This window comes from Scyliorhinus canicula, chromosome 5 (assembly GCF_902713615.1).
Source record: "Scyliorhinus canicula chromosome 5, sScyCan1.1, whole genome shotgun sequence".
NCBI classification, from domain to species: domain Eukaryota; kingdom Metazoa; phylum Chordata; class Chondrichthyes; order Carcharhiniformes; family Scyliorhinidae; genus Scyliorhinus; species Scyliorhinus canicula.
The window spans coordinates 184,430,465-184,455,369 of record NC_052150.1 but is presented as its reverse complement, the minus strand read 5'-3'; the positions used below and the strand labels follow the sequence as shown (position 1 = coordinate 184,455,369).

The 24,905-nt window shown below is 46.3% G+C and overlaps 1 protein-coding gene across 3 annotated transcripts in view; it reads right to left on the bottom strand.

Moving 5' to 3' along the window:
* Positions 1 to 24,905, bottom strand: part of waca (WW domain containing adaptor with coiled-coil a) — a 148,928-nt gene that overhangs the window by 74,013 nt on the left and 50,010 nt on the right. For all 3 annotated transcript variants that reach the window (XM_038798211.1, XM_038798213.1, XM_038798212.1), the window contains one exon: positions 4,488 to 4,733. In XM_038798211.1, coding sequence (XP_038654139.1) covers positions 4,488 to 4,733 — 246 coding nt within the window. The remainder of the gene's footprint in view (positions 1 to 4,487; positions 4,734 to 24,905) is intronic.

The following is a 24,905-nucleotide window of genomic DNA, read 5'->3' as shown; positions in this document are numbered from 1 at the left end:
TCGTTCACAATAATATATATTGGATGATTTGGACTTGTATAGTCATAGAATTGTTATAACACAATGTCCAACATATGACCCCAAGGTCTCTGAAAATGTATTGGGTTTTATAAACTGGGACATACACAAGAGGACAATTTGAGCGAAACAAACCTACATGAAAATAAAAGCAAACTACTGCAAATGCTGGAGATCTGAAATAAATACAGAAAAGGTTGGAAAAACTCAGCAGGTCTGGCAATATCTATGAAGAGGGAAACCGAGTTAGCGTTCTAATAGTTTCTCAAAATATCCACAAAAGATTTTCATTTCACGCATGCCTGCCATCGACTGTGGCGGGATTAAAGCACGGAACCCCAGAGCACTATTCTCGGTTTGTGGATCACCAGTTCAGTTGATCCATACCACTCACTCGGCCATAGGCAGTTGTCAGACCTGCTCCGCTTTTCAAGCATTTTCTGTTTTTATCACATGAAATATTGGTTAGTTAGAAGTTTGGAGTTCCATGTTCCACTTTAATTGATCTAATCAAAAAGCCATTGAAGCTAGATTGACACAGTACATATTTACCATGATGATGCTGGGGATCGTGAAAATGCAATTGTCAGGACACATTTGTGACACTAATTGTATAGTCCAGAAGTCTTTTGACTGATTGCAAGGCAATTTCCGAATGCGAGTCAGTGATTAAGGCTCATCAATTTAACATGATCTAGGGAAAAAGGGAAGTGGCGGGAAGAAATTGCTTGAGATGTTTTTTGCAACTTGAACTACTTTGGCACAGGGAAGGAGCAACGCTTCCGTTGAGGAAAAATGGATAAATAATGCAAACAGAACATGATAAGGAAACAAGGTGATTCATTTTGGGATTAAAAAATAGTGCTGGAAATACTCAGCAGGTCTGGCAGCATCATGGAGAGAGAAAATAGAGTTAACGTTTCAAGTCAAATGGAGTCTTCAGAACTGATGGGGAATGGATGTGTAGGGGAAGAAAACATTTACAGAGTAGGAGAAAAAAATTGGATACTGGGTGAACTGGATACTTCTTTTCAAACAATTGACAGAGGCAAAATGGACTAAAGACATTTTTCTGTGCTATAAAATTCCTACTGTAAAAATGGCACAAGGAATGATCAAGAAAGTGGGATTATAATTTCAGTATAAAGTCTACTGATGGCATTGTTAAATTCGTAAGAAAGGTGACCAATCTGGATGAGGATGAAGTTGCTCTGTGTCCCAAATAAACATTTATGTAAGGTTAATACTTATGAAATGCAAGTGAACCAGCAACTGCAATCAGATTTGCAATTTCAATTCTTAGACTGAAATTCTGCTTGTTCTATTTTTTTGAGGGACATTAATGAACAGTGAAAGTTGCTACACTCCCCGAGGAACATAGGTTGTTCTGTTTTTTTGAAAGCTGGCTGGTGGTGATTTAACCTGAGGATCACCATCTCAGGCGAGGAGCAAAGTCTTCATAGATGACGAAAATTGAACGTGGTGGTGGCATCGCTCCACATCACCATCCAGCATGACCACAAACAGACTCAAATTTGAGACTGCAAAATGCCAGAAAAAATGTCTGGCACATTAATATGCTTCAACTCCAGAGGAAGTAGTAATTATTAATTTTATTGCAGAAAGTGAATTGGGAGAAAAGTACTGAGGAATGTAGGAGAGCCATTGAAAAGTAAGGCAAAGTTGCAATTTCACAACAGTCAAGAACAATAAAAGTTTGAATGTACTGGACTGGCAAAAAGATTACTAACGGAGCTACCCCAAATTAAGTGGGAAGAATCGATCAGTTATGAAAAATATTTGTGCACACAATGCATAAAAGGCCAAAACGCTCAAATGCAAAACTCGATACAGAGGCCAGAATTCTGTGGATGAATGGATTTGAACGAAATTGAAAATTGAGGAAGCACATGATGAGGAATTATAAACTGCAGTAGGGAATTGAACAAACAGATTAAAAGGACATCTGAAAGAAGGCTCGCAGGTCATAAAAAACAGCATAGTTAAAGCATTTATTAGCATAGAAAAAGCCTTTTCAGAAATCTCAAGAGTTAGTGAAGGTAGGACCACCCAGTAAAGGAGGATGCACTCTGTGTACGATGAAGGTGGATGGAATGCTTGGTCACCTATCATTGGAGCTCTTGTGACCTGTTGCTCATACTTGTACATCTCAGTATATAAACTGATATTTAGTGTATTGAAGGTAGCCAAGCTTCTTTCAAATATTATCTGAAGAGAATTACTTAACCAACACAAGGGATACTATTTCCTCCCTTGTAATGTTTGATGATTTTGACTTTGTTCCTTTGGCTCAGAATCCCAGAGAGGCCATTCAGCAAAAAAAAACAAAATCATACTTTTTCCTTCATTAATTCAACAGAGGTGGGGCAAGACACCAAGGATCAGTGTTGGCCACTAGGTACATGCCTTTTGTCTCACCCAAGAACATGCAACTTTTGCTGTGAGACCATTAAACCAGAAGGCACGACCAGCATAATGCTACCGTGGGTAGTTCAAGATGCTTCTATTGAGACATGAGCAGTGCAATAACTTGACTTGTAGCCATCTCAGATGGCCATCTGCAAAGGATCACGGGAATTATGGCCAATCCAGGACTCAGACAGACTAAGAGCTTGTGCGTACATTTGCAACCCAGATGGCTAGACACGATCGAAACCCCTGCTCGTTTGCATTCTAATGTCCCATTTCCCTAGAACAAAAGAACTGTACTCAGGTAACCCATACAGATACAGACTAATCAGCGCCACTCCCTTTACTCAGGGAGCGCAAACAGCCATGGTCAATGACCGCTAAGGGCTCGCCCAGCCATGAAGGCACCCGCCCCTTTATTGGCCAAAATCGAAGGCAGTGATCGAAGCCTGTCAAATTATTGGGTCCAAGTTAAGGACCGCCCCAAAGAGTGCGAAATCCCAGAGGGATAAGAGGAGACACAGCCATGTACTCAGTCTCTCTTGGATCCGGCCTATGCCAACCCAAGTGCAGCATAATGACCAGACAGACATGTTCAAGACCAATGATTGCTACCAGACGGATGAGCCCAGCAGAAACTGAGCCCCTTCTTCCACCCAGCCACGCAAGATCTGGATAAAGGCATTGTCCATCTGCATAGAGCCGGTTGCCATGAAGTTAAGTGGAGGTTATTGCAGTTGTTAGTGTAGTTTAACTTGTAGTTTTTGTGTTGCATGTCGAAGTAATTCTTGCGTGCAAATAAACCATCTTTGAACTTGAACTGACTAACTGATTGTGTGGTCCTTTGATCGATATACGGTAAAGCCTTGTGGTGGTATTATTTGATACATGCCGACTCTAAAGAGCATCATTATTAATTGGCAACATTAATTGGTGACCCCGGTGCCGAAAGAGCAACAGACTTAATAAACTAAAATGGTTTGATGATCATTTGTTCAGCTAAGGAAACCTTTTAGCACAGAATTCACATCTCCAATCTTGCATTTTACTGCATCACAAACCTGAAAAACAACTATGTAATTTGGTTGTCCTACCAACGGAAAGCACATTATACAAGGCAAATCCCAGAATAATGCAGCACACATCATACCTATGCCGGGTCTTTGGTAGAGCTGTGCAATTAATCCCATACGCTCATTTTTCCTCCTAACTTTACAATATGCTTCCTTGTGTCCAATTCCCTTTTGAGTGGTACTGCTGAACCTGCTCCCACCACCAGTGGATTCCAGACTACAATAACGCTTAAAAAAAAACTGTTTCCTCATGTCACCTCAGGTTCTTCTACGCATGCTTAAAGTCCTCTGGTTCGTGATCCTTTTGCCATGGAATACAGTTTATCTTTATTTACTCTATCAGAACCCACAATTTTGCACATCTGTATCAAATCTCTTGTTAAATGCAGAGAGGTTAAGGGAAGCTAGCAAAGCATCTAAGGGCAAAGGAAATAGAAGGTTGAGTTGATAGAGTTAGACGAAGAAGTTTGGGTGGTGGCTCAAGTGGAACAAGGGCTGTTTGGGTAGCAAGGACAATTTCTTTATTACATATTCAATGGAACTCAGGATAACCCCAACTTGTTCAATCTCGCCACATAATTTAAGTCCTTCCTCGCTGTTTCATTCCACTAAATTCATTCCATATTCCCCAAGAGCTCGGCAAGCTTCTTAAAGTGTGGCACCCTTAACTGAAAACAATACTTGGTTGAGGTTGAACAATAATTTGAAAGTTTAGTAGAAATGAACAAGAAATGAGGGTGTAAAGCCTATTCTGATGTTCAGGGTGAAAAATCAATGTACAAAACACTGTCATTAAGTTAATCAGCAAATTGTGATTGAAATAAATTTTGTTACATTAGGTATCACATTTTATTACAAGAGCAAGTTTGAAGTCTTTTCACCTTTCTCATCTTATACGAAGTTAAATTCTTCCTCTGACCTATTTTAAGCATTAGAATCACATTAACAGAGAAAGCTGTTGCTTACCTTCATTTATCTTTGACATATCCACATTAGCATTGTTAAGCTGTAAGGTGGCTTGTAAAGCAGGAAGTAATTGCCTCAAAAGATTTGGATCCTGTAGTAGAGGAGGGATAGGTGACTGAGGAACAGGTGACACTGGGACTGTAGATGTGGTGGCTGATGGGGTCTGAGAAGCAGGAGTCATTCCTGAGGACGACGACGAAGGGGTCGCACAAGACTGAGATGCTGACTTGTCCACTGAAGCAGGTTCTGGTGAAGAAGGAGGTCAAAAAGTCAAAATGTAACAATTGAGAACCTTACATGAAATCTACAATGTGGGATGACAAATTTGCCCCTCAGTTCCAAAATAATATAGATTTGCCAGTTCTCAGGGGATTCTCTTGGATATTAATTTTTATAGACATTATGGATTAGGGTGGTATTTGACTTCCTTGTTACACTGAAAATTGTTTTGTTGGAAATTTAAACCAAGGTCCCATCTGCCTGCTAATGTGGCATTAACCAAAGAACATCAAGATGTCCTGGTCAACAGTCCCCCTTTCATAGTTCGCAATATCCACAAAAAGTGAAAAATCCTACCAAGAAATAAAGCTATCACTTGCTTTGTCTGTCTGCATGAAACATTTGCAGTAGATAGATTTGATGGTACAACCACACTGACCGAAGTGGCAGAAGAATAAGTAACATGAACAATATCTGTAAAATATTTATCTGTTTTTCCCAGAACCAAGTGTGATGTTACTTTATATACATAATTTCCTGAATGCGCGCGCACAGCACACCCCCCCCCCCCCCCCTTCCCCCCCCCCCCCCCCCCCCCAATTAAAATACCATCTTCAAGCCAACTCGGGATAATCAATAAATGTAGCCTCATCAACATTCAGAGAACAAATAATTGTTTGGTAGTACAAAATATTGCTGGATAAAAATGTTGCAGATGTTTATCTTGCACTCATCAGGACACTTCGCAAGAACACAAATATAATGGGAAAATTATAATTTGTACTGCATGCAAAGAATTACGCCGACAACCAATTTAAGATGGTCAGTTGAGCTCGCCGTGAGGCATATTTGCATGTACCAGAGGCTATACCGGATCCTGTTCTTTGCAGACAAATGTAGAAAATAATACATACACTCTGCCTGTTTCAGCTGAACAAAATAAGTGACAGCCATTCATTCACTCATCACAATGCCTTGGCCAATCAGAGTCAAACTGCCTGGCCTAAATTTCAAACAATGCTTGGCAGTTGGATGGATTTATTTGTCATGTGTACCAAGGTACAGTGAAAAGTATTTTTCTGTTAACTGTCAATTTGTGCATTCTCAATAGCAACGCCTCCACCAGTCTACTTGGCAACCAATCAGCACTTTCTTGACACACGGTACAAATTGTTGCTCTCCCCTTATAATCGGTATTCTTGCAAAGTGTCCTGATGAGAAGCTTGGCCGTCTTTTTTTTTCAGCAATCCATAGAACAAATTAAAATAAATATTTTATGGGAGGACACCAATTATATTGTATGGGCCCTTCCTGCTGATTCCCTCAGTTCTCTTTCTTTCTTTTGTTATTATCATTTTGATCCATGGATGTTTAATGGACTTAGGAGCCAAGAGAATGAGGAATTCAAAAAGATGCAACATAGTTGGAACAGGGAATTAGGCCGAGGTAGGGTGCTCTTTCGAAGGATTGGGCGGGCCCTATGGGCTGAATGGCCTCCTTCTGCACTGTAGGGATTCCATGATAATACATGGTGCTAGTTTTCGAGCAGAACAAAAGACTTTGTGGGACTGGAGAGACAGGGTGGGACTCGGTTCGATTGGTTGGCTGGTGGCCAATGGATTGGCCAAAGGGCCGTATTCTGTCCGGTAACATGCGGTGACTGGGTCCTACCGGATCCTTTTCAGAGACTTGAAGAAAGCAGAGTTAGAAAATCAGGTCTATAATCTCTTTTTCACGAAAGCTAAACTGTGAAATACAAGCACATTGGTTTCCCGTGAAGTGACTGACCCAACAATTGAATTAGAAAGAATCGTCTGGATGAAACAACATTTTAACTAATTTTTACAGGAAGCATTATCACCTGGCAACCTATAAGAGCAACATACAAGGTGAATAGCCCTGTGAAATGTGAAGGTTATTGGTTTATCCTGCACTACGCAAAGTACTTTGCTAGATTAATAGGTACTCTAATTTGTCACAGTTGACCATCACAAATCAAAAAGCTCTACCAGGTATTTTGTTGACTGATCCACAACAGGAGGTGAATGAACTTATGGACTTGGTTGCTTCCATCTTAACAAAATCACTCTAGTTTGAAACAAACTCAAACCAACGGAACAGAAAGTAGGATCATGTTTATTTATCTCTTCAGCCATCCAAAATCATGCTGTGTGCACGCTTGGTTCAGCTTGTAGCATCTTTGTAACACCATGGATTGAAAACCCTCGACAGGAGACAGTCTGGCACATTACACAGAGCCCTATTGCCGAAAATGCTTCTGGTGAGGCTTTAAAGTGTTACTGGTTATTTGTATGGGTTCGGGCAGCAGGGCAGCGCAGTGGTTATCACTGCTGCCTCATGGTGCCTAAGACCCGGGTTTGATCCCAGCCCTGGGTCACTGTCCGTGTGGAGTTTGCACATTACATTTTCCCTGTGTTTGCGTGGGTCTTACCCCCACAACCCAAAAATGTGCAGGGTAGGTGCGTTGGCCTGTAAATTGCCCCTTAATTGGAAAAAATAATTTGGTACTCTTCAATTTTTTTTTCATAAAACATGTATGGGTTCAAGGCTGCTACAGACTCGAGCACAATTTTGCTTCACTGTTGGTTGCACAATCTTATTGTGCTGCGTTCTGCCTCATGACAAAGAGATTCATTGCAGGAACTAATTTTACTTATTTCATTCATATATCATTTTTCTAAAATAAGGCATTTAGAATTTAGAATTATTTCCACAGGAAAATACCAATAATAGAAATATCCGATCTAGAGTATCACCTCCAAGACCGAATTGAAAAGCAATGCTAAAGTTGTATCAAACGTTGCTTAAGCAACACTTGAATTACAGTCTGCAGTTCTGGCTGTCTTTTTACAAGGATATTGAGGCACAGGAGCGAGTGCAGAGATTTTAACGGATGACAGAACTATGAAAATGGACTTCTTGGTAAAGGATAAACAGCATGGGCTTCCTTTTGTCTTGGAAAATAATGACTGAGGATGATCTCACAGAGGTCAATTAAATTATTGAAGGTTTTAATAAGAGTGGATAAACAGAGAATGTTTCCAATCGCAACCACCAATATAAGACAGTCGCCAAGAACTAAAGTAGGGAATTCAGAAGAATTTCTTCCACCCAGAGTGTGATAAGAATTTGGAACATGCTACTACTGGGAGTGGTTGAGGCAAATAGTTGCAGATGCATCTATAACATTGACAGGACTGACCAACACCCATGGAGAACACCCTCAATCCAGTTGTGTGGCATGACCACCATGCCAAATGGGATACATGAAAAACTGTTTTAACTGCTCAAAACTGGACATCCACGAGGAACTGTGCCATCAGCAGCTGCAGAAATTTATGTTACAATCCATCACATGGTCTGGTGTATCCCTCAATCTATCTAGGGTCAATCCTAGTTTATTTTGAATGTGGAACAACATTGCAAAAGCGAGGTGCCAGTCTGGTGAAACTGAGGATGCGCTTTTTTTTTAAAAATGCAGGAATGATCAATGCACAACCTCAAAAGTGGTGGAAGCAAGTTTCAAAAGGGAATTGGATATTTACTTGAAAAAGAACAAGATCATCAGTTTATGGGGTAGGAACAGGAAGTCGGCCAAATTAGATAGCTTTCTCAGACAGTACTGACATGGATTGGGCGGAGTTTCTCCCTTCAATATTTCAATAATTCTACAATTTTCAACTAAATTGGTGACATTTTGCTAACGTTACAACATCAATTTCAGTGCTGCTGTTTTAACACTGAGTATAGAGCACACTTAATGGCATTTTGACAGGTAGGCAGTGCAACAAGTTTGAATTTCAGTGCAAAGTATTTTCCAGAACACATTCAGATTTCAAATCAGCTTAAGCCACATAAACGTTTCACCTTATTAATTATAAACTACTCCAAGATTACACTTTCAGAGATACTCGCCAACAGAGAAGGCAGCCAAGTCCCACAGTTCAAGGTCCACCAGCGAGATGGACTAAAGACCTGTTCATTTCTATGTTGTTAAAGCTTATCAAATGCCAAAAACAGCATGTCATGCATGAAATATAATCTCATATATTGTGGTTACATAATGCCTCCAGGCACACAGCAATGCGATTGACTTGTAACCACCCACTAAAATGGCCTGGCAAGAACATTGAAAAGGGGCAACAAATGCGTCCTGCCTGCAATGCCCACATCCCATGAAAGAATAAAGGTGAAAAAAAATGCAATATTAAACTTTGCAAATTCTCAAGTGGCAGCTTGTTGAAAATGAAAAGGAATCTGGGCCTTTTGGAAAGCACTGTTAGCCGAATGAGCTAGTCACGTGCTCAATTCTCCAGATTGGAGCTTTAACCCAAGATCTCAACCAACAGTAATGTAGCTGTGGCAAAGTGCTGTACTTTTGGATGTGTCATCTTTTGACTGAAATGTTGAACTAAGATATTCTCCCTCTGCTCTGGTATAAACCAAAAATCTTATGTTGCTTTTCAATGAGTAGATGTGGTCCTGTAGTTGGCCATCCGTCAACCAATACCACAAGTTTATTTGCTCTTTAATATCTATCACGTTCTACTACAGTATACACAACCTGGCTGCTGCATTTGCCAACATAACATCTAAACTTCCAAAGTGCTAATGTGAACCTCTATGCAATATTCAAAGAACATGAAAGGTTCTATAGAAATACAAGTTTTTACTTTTGTTCTTAGGGTTCAAGACAAAAATGCAGATTCAACTTTTGCCATGCTCTGAAGCTAGTAACATTCAGCATTCCAACAACGTTCTGTATAGTTTGATATCAAGCTTCATGGAAAATTTGACTACTTACAGAATACTGGCACAGCTGTTAAACTTGGCAAACATATTCTCCAGAGGTTTGAAACATCAGGGTTGGATGAATGAAGTCATTACTGCAACAGCTACACAGGTCTTTGGGAGTGAAATATTCAATGCCTCCCGACTCAGTCTCTCCTAGTTTGTCAAACTAGTTAACTAATTGCTAAGTCTGTGCAAATGGCCCCTTGGACATTGGCACAAACAAGAATGTCAAGTTCGATGACACCAGAATTTATGGACTGGTTAATTCCCATCAGGAAAAAAAACAAGAGGCAGTCAAACAAACAAATATGTACAAACAGCAATGAACTTTGCACAATGATGCACACCATTCAGAACTGCCCAGAACATGTCACTAATTCCACAGACAAAGACGAACTGCAATATTATCCACCCATCACTGTTCCCTTCCAGCAGCAGTTCTCTAAAATTATAAAATCTCCTGACTTTGCATTGGCAATAATATCCAGTAAACATGTAAGAAAATAAATTGCACAGATGATTGCCAGGGCTGGTAAAATTGGAGCAATCTTCGGTTTACCTATGTAACAGCTGTACAGGTTAGGTGGATAAGCCATGCTAAAAAGGTTAGGCGGGGTTACTGGGATGGGCTTAAGTGGGGTGATCTTTCCAAGGGCTGGTGCAGACTCGATGAGCTGAATGACCTCCTTCTGCACTGCAAATTCTACGATTCTATTAACAGCTATTGTTCTCGATGAGCACATAACCAAGTAAATCACTTAAAACATTTCAATACAAAAACATGCTACAAGTGCTAACTGTTCCTTGCTGTTTATAGAACTACTGACAATTGGGACTTGAAAATCTGTTCAGTGAGAAATAATGCCCATTCCACACTGGACTGCACAATGGAGAGATACTTAATAGAACTAGTGACAAATGGGACTTTTAACAAGGAACAATTCACACTTGTAGCATGATCGTATGAATACCTTACGGCAGAGGTATATAGGTTATTGAGAAGCAATGGGATGAAAGGTTATCTGTGGTAGGTGGGAATTTGGAGTTGAGGTTACAATCATTTCAGCCATGATCTCAATGAATGGCAGAGCAGGCTCGAAGGTCCAAGTCACCTACTCCTACGTCTCATGTTCTCTTAATACATATTCATATATTAGTCTCAAACATGCTTTACTTGGCGGAGTACTTTTGGAGAAGAATAGCTATTACATCGGCAGACCTAAAGTTGCAAAGAAAATACATCTCACATCCTTGATTTCAACATCAAAAACCGCGCACAGAATTTAATGAGGCTAGTTTTCTCTATGACATTGTTCACATTCTACCCCAGCTGAACAACTATCTTGAGTCTCTTCCGTAAAACCACTGCAGCAACAAGTTATTAATGCTGCAGAAAGATCTTTCTTGAGTAGAATATGCAATACTCAGCAGAGTATATCTTTATAATTCTAGATTTGCACTGAACTATGTGATTGATGGAAAATGGCAACACATGCACTCAGCATTTTCTTCACTAAGCATAGTATTAGCTTCACCCAGTACAGTTAACTTCCCAATGATTCCATGCTTTCCACTCCAAAAACACTCATAAATCCTTGTGGAATATACAAGATATACGAGAAGGACAAGCTTGCGTCGGACTTCACTTAACCTTCAATTCAAGAATAACAAGGCCAATTGTTGCATCAGAACTCTACCCAATTAGAATCTAATCATACAATCATAACAATCTAACAACGCAGATTGGAGCCTGAATCCAACATCTTCCTGATCGGTATCGATTACATTATTCACCGACTACTCCAGTGATCCAACAGTTCCCAAAATATTGCTATTCTTCAAACAAATCTAGTCCATAAGATTAATTTATGGTGAAGTCTTGGTTGTCACTGATCCCATGCATTTCAAGAAAAAGATCACGACCTTGTGTTAAGTGGCAAATCTCCTCTTCAGTTTTCTCTGCTCCAGTTGATCACAATTGAACCAAATTTGTTCATCTCTGAAAAATAGGCTGAAAATTTTATTTTATATTTTTTTTTAAGAGGACAGTCTGATGCCTTAGTGTGTTATGAAGTTAGCATGAAAATTATTCTTGAATCTGTTTTGAGTCCTTCCCAAGTATAGTACAAAATAATGTAACTTGATCAATTGATCCATAAATCCTGATCCCAATGGACAAGATAACGGAGGCAAAAGGCCACTCAGAATTGCCTGCTGGACACGATCTCTTGGCACCCAATGAAAACTATAAGTGGGCCGGATCAGGGCTGGCTGTCGGTTAAGCTTAACAGCTGGCACATAAAAAGCCCACTTGCTGGGACCCATGGGATTTTATCACATTATGAATCACAACCTTTCAGAGATAAGATGATAATATTAAGGGGTGAAGAGATGAGTGAAATCAGTTCCACTTGGGTACATACAAGTCAGTTGAAATCTTCCAGCAAGATTTCATTAAAATGCAACTGAGTGAACACACTGCATTCATACTACCTCAACAACTCACAGCAAAGTTGTTCATGATTCACTGGTGTTTCTTTCCTTTTCACTACACCCTTCAAGCTTTGTTAATGCAGTATTTGGTGCAGCAACTACCAAATGCTACCTGCTTTTACCCGCTGTTTTTAGAGCCGTCTGCATTTCCTCAAGTTGACCAATACTGAACAAAACGACTCTTAAGTAAACAGTCCTTTCTAGGTTTTCCGTTTGTTGTTGAAAAGAGAAAAAAACGGAAAATAGAAAAATATACGAGATTGCATTGCTCTTTGAACTAGAATTATCTTGAAATCTTAATTTGTGTGAAAAACAAGATTTTGTAACCAATTTAACAAAACCAAAGGACAGTGGTTCTATTTTTGGTACAGTTTACTGAGCTTTCTGCTGCAGAGAGTTCCCAAAATACATCCCAATAGGGCATTCCTGAGATAATCAAAGGATGCTTGCTGAGTACATAAACAGTAAATTTGAAACTTTAAGAATAACTTGCTCAAATTAAATTGGTTTCAAGTAGTAACAATCCCAAACTCCAGCAATGGAACGCGCAAGTGAAACGTCAAGGTGAATATGTTGTACAACAATCATAAAGATTAAAAAACATCAAAAAAAAGTCATCTGACTGATGAAAATATAAAATGATGATCTTTCGAATAAGATAATTGAATCATTGGGGCAAAACATCAGGGTACTTACTCTGCCAGATGTGTTATACAAATGTTTTAATCTACAACAGAAGTCTAAATGTTTCTACCTAATTTCCATATTTTTTATGTAATTCAAGAACAAGATGGAAAACGAGCATTCACCCGATCAGGCCAAAGTATTATGCAGTATTTGTAAAACAATCGATGTGAACTTATTCACATTTTATCTGCTTGGAAACATTCAAGAGTTTCACCTATCACACAGCAACATTTCCCCCCCAAAGGAACAAGTTTCTACAGCCTCAAATTTAAAAGGAGGAATGGTGAAAACAAAACTGATTTACATTTATTTATCTTCTGCTTCTGGATAATGAATGCATGGAATGGACTGTCCTGACTTGCGGTGTGCATCATGGAGTGAGTGGTCACATACAGGGCAGCTCCATAAGACCATAAGCTCCTGCTCAAGGTCACAGAAAATAGCTCTTTTTACCCAATACGGGGTGGAACTTTGATGAAAAGGCGTTAGTGAATGTTGGAGGTGTACTTTCCCCCGGGAAAGGTATGTCTGCTGGCTACCAGACCCACAGAAAACAGTGAGAGTTCGGTTGAAATATTGGAGCAGACTTGTGCTGCAGCAGCAACAAAAGCCACTTTAAGCATGCAGGCGGGGGAAGGGCTGGTGCAAGCTGGAAGGCTTCAACTTGACTGGATGGCCTTTATTAAATCTGAATTCCAGCAGCAGAGGGAACAAATGCAGGAAGATCTCGCATAGGCCATTGGAGAAGCAGTGACACACCTAAAGAGTTTTTTGGAACGGGTGAAGTAGTGTTTGGAGGTGTAGGGGTCACAGATTCGGGAGACAGAAGGAGTGATCTCGGACCACAGTGGTGTGGTGACTCAGGAGGCGGAGGAGATCTTTGTAAAACGGTTTAGGCAAAGGTGGAGGAACACGAGAATGCTCGAGAAGGCAGAAACTGTGAATAGTGGGCCTGCCTGAAGGCATGGAAGGTGTGAGTGTCAAGATGTAGGTCTCAAAGATGTTGGCGGGGCTAGAGGCAGAAGGGCGGCTAGATAAGGCGCCTGAAGTGGACCGAGCGCATAGGTCCCTGAGACAGAAGCCGAGAGTTGGGGAGCCGTTGCAGGCGGTGATCGTTAGGGTCCACAAATTTGAAGAGAGAGAAGATTCTACAGAGGGCCACAGAGAAGCATACCTGCAACGGTAAGGGGAATAGGGTCAGAATTTATCAGGACATTGGAGCCGAGTTGGGAAAGCGATGTGCAAGCTTCAAAAAGGCCAAGGAGGTGCTGCACTGGCGGCAGATCAGGTTTGGGGTGCTGTACCGTGTGAAATTATGGCTACTATTCGGAGGCCACGAGTATTATTTTGAGACCCCAGAAGCATCCGAAGACTTCATTGTGGAGCATAAACTGGGGGAGAATTGCACGGACAATGCTTGGGGACCGGCATGCTAGCACTTTGCAATGGTTGGGAGCATGTTATAAGTGGAGGTAGGGATTGGGGAATGTCCATCTTTTTCTGGGGGGAGGGGTCTGTGTTTACTGTTGGGATTGTAAGTGGTGGAAAGTTTATGTGGGGATGGATGTTGCCATTCCCCCCCTCCTATTTTCTGGGACTGTTAATGTTTAACATTTCTCTATTTGCCTTTGGAGAAGGCTGCCTGGAGTTCAGGAGAGGTCTTTGGGTGGGAGAGGGCAAGGTCAACAGGGAGACTCCTCCTTGAGCTCAGGAGTGGGGGGGGGGGATAGAGAGAGGTAATTGGCGAGTGCGTTTGGGCAGGGGCTGCTGCGCCAGCAGGCTATACTGGTGAACGGAAGTGAGGTGCTGGGGGAAAAGGCAGAGCGGGATGGCCGGGGAGGGGGAAGGTTGTTGTGACGTGGCAGGGGGTGAGAGATGACATGGTGTCATGGGTGGAGAAAGGGGCCATCTGGGAAGGGCTAGGTACAGAGTGGAATTGAAGTGGGGGGGTGGGGAGAAGTAGTAAGGAAGATGACGGACGGCAGAGGGGATTGGAGGCAGAAGCCTCCGGTAAGGCTGGTAACATGGAACATCCGGGGACCGAATGGGCCGGTTAAAAGGTCACGGGAGATCGTGCACCTCAGGAGCTTGAAACCGGGGGTGGTCTTTCTGTAGGAGCAGGACCAGGTTAGGTGAAGGAAGGGGTGGATCAGGCAGGATTTGCACTCGGGGTTTGATTTGAAATTGAGGGGAGTGGCGATTTTAAAGAGCAAAAAAATGGGATTTGAGAGTGCAAAGGTGGTGAGCGACCCGGTTGGGCAATATGTGATTGTGAGTGGGGTATTAGAAGGGGCACCAGTGGTGTTGGTAAATGTGTATGCCCCAAATTGGAAAAATGTGGGTTTTATGAGGGGGTTGCTGGTAGCAATCCCGGATTTGGCTACGCACCAGTTGATCATGGGAAAAGATTCTAACTGTGTCCTGGAGCCGAGTGTGGACAGGTCGAGCACCAGGTCGATGGGTAGGGTACGAATGGCAAGGGACCTGTGTTTATGGAGAGGATGGGTATGGTGGATCCATGGCTCTTTCATTTTTTTTGATTTGATTTATTATTGTCACATATATTAATGTACAGTGAAAAGTATTGTTTTTTGCACGCTGTACAAACAATGCATACCGTACATAGGGAAGGAAGGAGAGACTGCAGAATATAATGTTACAGTTATAGCAAGGTGTAGAGAAAAGATCAACTTAATATGAGGTAGGCCCATTCAAAAGTCTGATGGCAGTAGGGAAGAAGCTGTTTGAGTCGGTTGGTACGTGACCTCAAACTTTGGTATCTTTTTCCTAACGGAAGAAGGTGGAAGAGAGTATGTCCAGGATGCGTGGGGTCCTTAATTATGCTGGCTGCCTTTCTAAGGCAGCAGGAATTGTAGAGTCGATGGATGGGAGGCTGGTTTGCGTGATGGATTGGGCTACATTCACAACCTTTTGTAATTTCCTGTGGTCTTGGCAGAGCAGGCTCCATACCAAGCTGTGATACAATCGGAAAGAATGCTTTCTATGGTATATCTGGAGAAATTGGTGGGAGTCGTAGTTGACATACCAAATTACCTTAGTCTTATGAGAAAGTAGAGTCGTCGGTGGGCTTTCTTAACTATAGTGTCGGCATGGGGGTGACCAGGAAAGGTTGTTGGTGATCTGGACACCTAAAAACTTGAAGCTCTCGACCCTTTCTACTTCGTTCCCATTGATGTAGACGGGGGCATGTTCTCCACTACGTTTCCTGAAGTCGATGACAATCTCCTTCATTTTGTTGACATTGAGGGAGAGATTATTGTCGTCGCACCAGTTCACCAGATTCTCTATCTCATTCCTGTACTCGGTCTCGTCATAGTTTGAAATCCGACCCACTACTGTGGTGTCATCAGCAAATTTGAAAATTGAGTTGGAGGGGAATTTGGCCACAGTCATAGGTGTACAAGGAGTATAACCGAGGGCTGGTTTAGCTCAGTTGATTGTACATCTGACTCCCGACGAAGAGAAAGGCCAACAGCGTGGGTTCCATTCCTGTACTGGTTGAGGTTATTCACGAAGGCTCCACCTTCTCAAACTTGGCCCTCATCTGGTAGTATGATGACTGTACTATTTACGATATATGTCAACAAGACAAAATGCTTTCCGAACAATCCTTTTGTCCACAAAATTATGAGGGGAATAGACAGTGGATAGTCAGAGGCTTTTCCCCAGCGTAGAGGGGTCAATTAGGTTTAATGTGAGAGGGGCATGGTTTAGAGGAGATGTACGAGGCAAGTTTTTTTTTTTACACAGAGGGTAGTGGTTGTCTGGAACCCGCTGCCAGAGGCGGTGGTGGAAGCAGGGACGATAGTGACATTTAAGGGGCATCTTGACAAATACATGAATAGGATGGGAATAGACAGATACGGACCCAGGAGGTGTAGATTTTAGTTTAGACAGGCAGCGTGGTCGGCGCGGGCTTAGAGGGCCGAAGAGCCTGTTCCTGTGCTGTTCTTTGATCTTTGTATAGTAGGGGGCTGAGGCCACAGCCTTGTGGGGCACCGGTATTGAGGATAATCGTGGAGGAGGTGTTGTTGCCTAACCTTACTGATTGTGGCCTGTGGGTTAGAAAGTTCAGGATCCAGTCGCAGAGGGAGGAGCCGAGGCCAAGGCCACCGAGTTTGGAGATGTGTTTCGTAAGAATGATGGTGTTGAAGGCTGAGCTGCAGTTGATAAATAGGAGTCTGACATAGGTGTCTTTGTTATCCAGGTGTTCCAGGGTAGAGTGCAGGGCCATGGAGATGGCTGTGAACCTGTTGCAGCGGTAGGCAAACTAATGGATCAAGGCAATCCGGGAGGCTGGAGTTGATTCAGAACCCAGGGGAAGGGAGTATTCCTTCTTTTCACATATCAATAATGTGTATTCGAGGATTAATTACTTTGTAGTGAGTCGCGAAATTTTGGTTGGGGTGGAGGGGGCAGAGTATGCGCCACACTGACTGGAGATTCGGTTTAGATCGGGACGAGAGCAGAGGTCGGGGTGGAAGTTTGACTCAGGGTTGTTGACGCACGCAGGTTTTTGTGATAAGGTGCGGGCAGCGATTAAGGAGTATGTGGAGTTGAATCAAAATGGGGAGGTGTCGGTGGCCATTTTTTGGGAAGCACTGAAGGCAGTGGTCTGGGGGGAAATTATTTTCTTTCAGGCTCATGCGAATAAAGAAAGGAGGTAGGAACATGACCGTCTCGTAAGATAGTGGTGGAGGACAGGGAATATTCGAGGGTGCCCACTATGGAGGGATTGGCAAGGAGGAAAAAGTTGCAGGGGCAGTTTGACAGGCTGACAACAGGGACGGAGGTAGGGCAACTGCGTAGGGCAAGATGAGTATGGAGAGAAGGCGAGCCGCATCAGCTGCGGAGCCAGGCTGTATCCAAGGAAATATTGAAGATACGGACTGGGGCTGGGGATGTGGTGTCAGAGCCAGATAATAAATGAGGCATTTACGGAGTACTACCAGGGACTTTATGAGACAGAACCAGGAGGAGAGGGGGACATGGGGCGGGTTCTGGACAAGTTGGAATTTTCCCAGGTGGAGAAAGCAAAGAGGCAGGCATTGGAGGAGCCCCTGGGGCTGAGGGAGGTGCTCGATAGTGTCAGGGGTATGAAGTTAAAGAAGGCCCCTGGGTCGGATGGGTATCCGGAGGAATTTTGTAAGGAATTCTGTTGGGGGCATTTAATGAAGCACTGGAGACGGGGGAGTTGCCGGAGACGATGACGTAGGCAGTAATCACACTGATCCTGAAAAAGGGGAAGGACACGGTGGAATATAGTTTGTGTAGGCCCATATCACTACTGAACATTGATGTTAAAGTATTGGCTAAGTTGTTGGTGGGGAGGATGGAGGATTGTGTCCCTGGGGTTGGTTGCAGAAGATCAGACAGGCTTTGTGAAGGGCAGGCAGCTCGCGAGTAATATAAGACGGCTGTTGAATGTTGTGATGAATCCGTCGGGGGCTCTGGTACTGGAGGTGATGGTGTCCACGGATGTGGAGAAGGCATTTGATCAGGTGGAGTGACGGTGCTTATTCGAGCTTTTGGGAAGGTTTGGGTTTGACCCGAAATTTGCGGCATGGGTTCAGTTGCTGTATGTGGCAGCAAGGGTAAGGGCGAGGACTAATTATATGAGCTCACAAAGCTTTGACTTACACAGGGGTACGGGGCAGAGGTGCCCGCTGTCACCACTGCTGTTTGCGCTGGCCAAAGAGCAATTGGCGATGACTCGCAGGGGATCGGCAGAGTGGCGGGAGATTATCAGGGCAGAGGGAGCATCGGGATCTATGCCAATGACCTCTTGCTGTATGTTTCGGATCCGTTGGAGAGTATGGGAACAATTATGGGCCTGCTGGGGAGGTTTCTCAGGGTACAAGCTGAATGTAGGGAAAAGCAAGGTATTCCCTGTGAATGAGCTGGGACAGTGGGTTAATTTAGGGGGAATGCCATTCACGGTAGTGAGGGATAGGTTTAGGTATTTGGGGATTCAGGTAGCGAGGGAATGGACAGGGCTTCGTGGGGTGATCAGTACGACTTCCAGCGATTAGGAAAGGTAAAGTATGAGTTTAGGGGCTCATCAGTGAGGGTTTGAGGAAAGGTGGGGGGTGTTTGTGACCGTGTTTGAGAGGCTGTTCGTTGCCGGGGGGGGGGGGGGGGGGTGAAAAAGGGGAAAAATCTTACAGACTATATAGTTGATTGTTGGGAAGTATGTTTCCTGGGGTAAACCTGTATTCGCTGTCACCTGTTTTGATACATGTTTCTAATAAAATAAGTTTTAAAAAATGGACTGCCTTAGGACCTGGGGTAAAAGCTTCATTAGAGGGCTTTTAAAAACTTTTCACAGGACATGGGCATCACTGGTAAGGCCAACATTTTTATTGCCCATCTCTCATTCTTGTTGCGAAGGTGATGGTGAGTAGCATCCTTGAACCGTTGCAGTCCATGTGGTGTGGGTACACCCACAATGCTGTTATTGACCCAGCCACAGTGAAGGAACGACTATATAGTTCCAAATCAGGACGGTGCGTGGCGTGGGGGGGAATTTGCAAGTGGCGTTTCAATCAATCTGTTGTTCTTATCCTTTTCGGCGGTAAATAGATGCTTGATCAGTCTGTGGGACAGCTCTTCCAATTTTGCCACAAGCACCCAGATGTCAGGAAGGTGGACTTTGTCGTGGTTGGATACAACGGAGTGGCTTGCTAGGCGATTTCAGAGGGCATTTACGATTCAACCACATTGTTGTGTCTGGAGTCACATGGATTGGATTTTGTTAATTGTCACATATACAGAGGCACAGTGAAAAGTATTTTTCTGCAAGCAGCTCAACAGATTATTAAGTACATGAAAATAAAATACATAATAGGGCAATACAAGATACACAATGTAATGACATAACACCGGCATAGAGTGAAGCATACAGGCGTGTAGTGTTAGTGAGTTAAGGCAGTAAGAGGGTTGTTGTGAAGTCTGGTAACAGTGGGAAAGAAGCTGTTTTTGAGTCTGTTTGTGCGTGTTCTCAGTCTTTTGCATCTCCTGCTCGATGGAAGAAGTTGGAAGAGTGAGTAAGCCGTGCGGGCGGGTCTTTGATTTAGCTGCTCGCTTTCCCCAGGCAGCGGGAGGTGTAGATGGAGTCAATGGATGGGAGGCAGGTTCGTGAGATGGACTGGGATGTGTTCACAACTCTCAAAAGTTTCTTGCGGTCTTGGGCCGAACAGTTGCCATACGAGGCTGTGATTCAGCCAGATAGGATGCTTTCTATGGTGCATCTGTAAAGGTTGGTAAGGGTTAATGTGAGCATGTCAAATTTCCTTAGTTTCCCGAGGACGTATAGGCGCTGTTGTGCTTTCTTGGTGGTAGCGTTCAGGGACTTCCGGTGGCGGCAATGCGGAGCTAAGCCGCACGATTGGCAGCTCCCGCGAATAACGGACTTTAGGGCTCTTTTCATGGCCCCCAACGGAACTTCGTCAACGAATCCCGACATGGGAAGGGGACTGGAGTCGATCCCTACGGTCCTATGGTCCGGACCAGGAGTGGGGTAAGAAGAAAAACGGTGGAAGCACCCCTGGAAAAGCGGGGGAAGAAAAACAAAATGGCGGCCGGCAGAGGCCTTGAGGAGCTGAGGCCGTGGGCGCAGGAGCAGCAGGAGACTCTGCTGCGCTGCTTCCAGGAGCTTAAGGTGGAGCTGCTGGAGTCGCTGAAGGCTACCACCAGAGAGCTGATGGAGACTCAGACAGCCCAGGGGGCCGCGATCCGGGAGCTGCAGCAGCAAGCCTCCGAAATGGAGGATGAGGCCATGGCCGTCGCGGGGAAGGTGGAGATGCACGAGGCGCTCCATAAAAGGTGGCAGGAGCAGTTCGAGGAGCTGGACAACCAGTCGAGGCGGAAGAATTTGCGGATCCTGGGCCTCACGGAGGGGCTGGAGGGGTCGGACCTGGCGGCCTATGTGGGTCGTTATGCTGAACTCTTTGATGGGAGCTGGGTCCTTCCAGGGGCCCCTGGAGTTGGAGGGGGCCCACAGAATTCTGGCTAGGAGGCCCAAGCAGAACGAGCCGCCGCGGGCGGTGTTGGTGCGGTTTCACCGGTTCGTTGATCGTGAGTGCGTGCTCCGGTGGGCCAAGAAGGAGCGGAGCAGCAAGTGGGAGAACACGGAGGTGCGGATCTTCCAGGACTGGAGTGCGGAGGTGGCTAAGCGGAGGGCCGGGTTCAACCGGACGACGGCGGTGCTCCACAGACGGACCGTGAAGTTTGGCATGTTGCAGCCGGCGCGTCTGTGGGTCACCGACAAGGACCGGCACCATTATTTTGAGTCCCCGGAGGAGGCGTGGGCCTTTGTGAAGGCCGAGAAACTGGACTCAAACTGAGGGTCTAAGACGGGGGATTTTGTATGATAATGTAATTGTGTTTGATTTTTGCTCTGGGGGGGGGGGGGGTAACCGGGTTGCTGGCTGAAACCGTCAGGAAGGAGCTGGAGGATGCAGGGGTGCTGGGGGGGGGGGGGGGGGGGGGGGATCCAAGTCCCGGACAGGTAGGAAGCCAGCGGCGGCTAAGATGTTATGGGGATTTATAGGCCAGATGGGAGGGGTGGATCCCTGGAGGTTTGCGGGGCCAAGGGCCAGGGAGCACTCATTTTTCTCCCACGTGCATAAGGCCTATTCAAGGATTGATTTTTTTGTCCTGAGCAGGGGGCTGGTTTCAACGGTGGAGGATGTTGAATACTCTGCCATTGCCATTTCAGATCATGCCCCGCACTGGGTGGACCTCGGGCTGGGAGAGGAGAGGGACCAACGTCCGCTCTGGTGCTTGGAGGTGGGGCTGCTGACAGATGAGGAGGTGGCCGAGAGGGTTCGGGGGTGTATTGAGAGGTACCTTGAGGCCAACGATAACGGGGAGGTCCGACTGGGGACGGTCTTGGAGGCATTGAATGCGGTGACTAGAGGGGGGTTGCTTTCCATCCGAACCCACAGGGAGAGGGGGAGTAGAGGGAGAGACCGATAGGGGAGATGGTGAGGGTGGATAGGAGATATGCGGAGGCTCCGGAGGAGGGATTGCTGGGGGAGAGGCATAGCCTTCAGGCCAGGTTCGACCTATTGACTACCAAAAAGGCGGAAGCTCAGAGGAAAGCACAGGGGGCGGTGTATGAATATGGGGAGAAGGCGAGCAGGATGCTGGCACACCAGCTCCGAAAGCAGGACGCGGCCAGGGAAATTCGGGGGAGTGACGGATAGAGCTGGGAATGTGGTGCGGAGGGGGGTAAAAGTCAATGGAGTCTTCAGGGACTTCTATGGGGAACTGTACTGGTCTGAACCCCCGGTGGCGGGGGGTTCTTGGACAAGCTGCGATTTCCGAGGGTGGAGGAGGGGCAGGTGGAGGGACTGGGTGCGCCGATTGAGCTGGAGGAGTTGGTTAAAGGGATAGGGAGCATGCAGTCGGGGAATAAACCGGGGCCGGATGGGTTTCCGGCCGAATTTTATAAAAAGGTATGCGGACCTGTTGGGCCCCCTGTTGGTCCGGACCTTTAACGAGGCAAGGGAGGGGGGGCTTTGCCCCCAACTATGTCACGGGCGCTGATTTCCTTGATCCTGAAGCGGGACAAGGACCCTCTGCAGTGTGGGTCATATAGGCCGATCTCGCTGCTAAATGTAGACGACAAGCTGCTGGCAAAGATCCTAGCCACAAGAATAGAGGAATAGAGGATGAATGCCGGGGGTCATTCATGAGGACCAGACGGGGTTTGTGAAGGGAAGGCAGTTGAATGCAAACGTACGATGGCTCCTCAACGTTATTATGATGCCGGCTGTGGAAGGGGAGGCAGAGATAGTGGTGGCATTAGATGCGGAGAAGGCCTTTGATAGGGTTGAGTGGGGGTATCTGTGGGGGGTGTTGGCGAGGTTTGGGTTTGGGCAGCGCCGGCCCTAGGGTTGCTGGCGCCCCGGGCAAGCTGAACTTCGGCGCCCTACAGGGGGGGGGGGGGGGGGGGGGGGGGGGGCGGCGGGGTCGGGGGGGGGGCCAGAGTGACCACCAGCGAGCCTGGATCCATCCGCCATGTTTGTGCGGGGCGGCCTGAGGGAGGGCGGCCACCGCGCATGCGCTGGTTGGCACCGGCCCAACTGCGCATGCGCGGGACCCGCACTCCTTGATGGCGCCCCCTAGCACATGGCGCCCTGGGCGACTGCCCGAGTTGCCGGTACCTTGAGCCGGCCCTGGGTTTGGGGAGGGGTTTGTCCGTTGGGTGAGGTTGCTCTATGAGGCCCCGATGGCGAGTGCAGCCACGAATAGGAGGAGGTCGGAGTACTTTTGGCTGTACCGGGGGATGAGACAGGGGTGTCCCCTGTCCCCCCTTGCTCTGTGTGTTGGCAATTGAGCTCCTGGCCATGGCATTGAGGGAGTCAGGGAAATGGAGGGGCCTGGTGCGGGGTGGGGAGGAGTATCGAGTGTTGCTTTATGCGGACGACCTGTTGCTGTATGTGGCAGACCCGGTGGGGGGGATGCCAGAGGTGATGAGGATTCTTAGTGAATTCGGGGGCTTCTCTGAGTATAAGCTGAACCTGGGCAAGAGCGAGTTATTCGTGGTGCACCCGGGGGATCAGGAGGGGGGGATTGGTAGGCTCCCACTGAAGCAGGAAGGGAAGGGAAGAGCTTCAGGTACCTAGGAGTCCAGGTAGCTGGGAGCTGAGGTGCCCTGCACAAGCTCAACCTCACAAGGTTGGTGGAGCAGATGGAGGAGGAGTTCAAAAGGTGGGATATGTTACCGCTGTCACTGGCGGGGAGGGTGAAGTCCGTTAAGATGACGGTGCTCCCGAGGTTTTTGTTCCTGTTCCAGTGCCTCCCCATCCTATCCCGAAGGCCTTTTTTAGGAGGGTCAACAGGAGTATTACGGGATTTGTGTGGGCGCATGGGATTCCGAGGGTGAGAAGAGTGTTCTTGGAACGGGGCAGGGATAGGGAGGGGGCTGGCGCTGCCCACCCTCTGTGGGTACTACTGGGCTGCCAACGCGGCGATGGTGCGTAAGTGGGTAATGGACGGGGAAGGGGCAGCATGGAAGAGGAAGGAGCAGGAGTCCTGTGTGGGCACGAGCCTGGAGGTGCTGGTAACGGCGCCGTTGCCGCTCCCTCCAATGAGGTATACCACGAGCCCGGTGGCGGCGGCTACCCTCACAATTTGGGGGCAATGGAGACGGCATAGGGGAGAAGTGGGGAGTTCGATGGAGGCCCCGATACAGGGGAACCATCGGTTTGTTCCTGGGAGCATTGATGGCAGATTTATGGGCTGGCACAGGGTAGGGGTTAGGAGGTTGAGGGACCTGTTTGTGGAGGGGAGGTTCGCGAGCTTGGGGGAGTTAGAGGGGAAGTTTGGGCTCCCCCCCGGGGAACATGTTTCGGTACATGCAGGTTAGGGCGTTTGCCAGGTGGCAGGTGGAGGGGTTCCCCTTGTTGCCCCCACGTGGGGTACGGGACAGGGTGCTCTCGGGGGTGTGGGTTGGAGGATGGAGGATTTCGGACATATACCAGGTAATGTAGGAGGTAGATGAGGCCTCGGTGGAGGAACTGACGGGTAAATGGGAAGAGGAGCTGGGTGAGGAGATTGAGGAGGGGACGTGGGCGGATGCCCTGGAAAGGGTGAATTCCTCCTCTTCATGTGCGAGGCTTAGCCTCATACAGTTCAAGGTGCTGCAAAGGGCCCACATGACTGGGACGAGGATGAGTAGGTTTTTCGGGGACGAAGACAGGTGTGCTAGGTGCTCGGGGAGCCCAGCGAACCACGCCCATATGTTTTGGGCATGCCCAGCGCTGGGGGAGTTTTGGAAGGGGGTAGCAAGGACGGTGTCGAGGGTGGTGGGATCCAGGGTCAAGCCAGGCTGGGGACTTGCAATTTTTGGGGTTGCAGTGGAGCCGGAAGTCTAGGAGGCGAAAGAGGCCAGAGTCCTGATCTTTGCGTCCCTAGTAGCCCGGCGGAGGATTCTTCTTCAGTGGAAGGATGTGAGGCCCCCAAGCGTGGAGGCCTGGATCAATGATATGGCGGGGTTTATTAAATTGGAGAAGGTGAAATTTGCCCTGAGGGGATCAGCACAGGGGTTCTTTAGACGGTGGCAGCCTTTCCTGGACTTCCTGGCGGAACGGTAGGGAAATAGGCCGGCAGCAGCAGCAGGGGGTTTGGTTCGGTGGGAGGGAGAACTGTGTACATGGGTTTGTGGGATGTGGT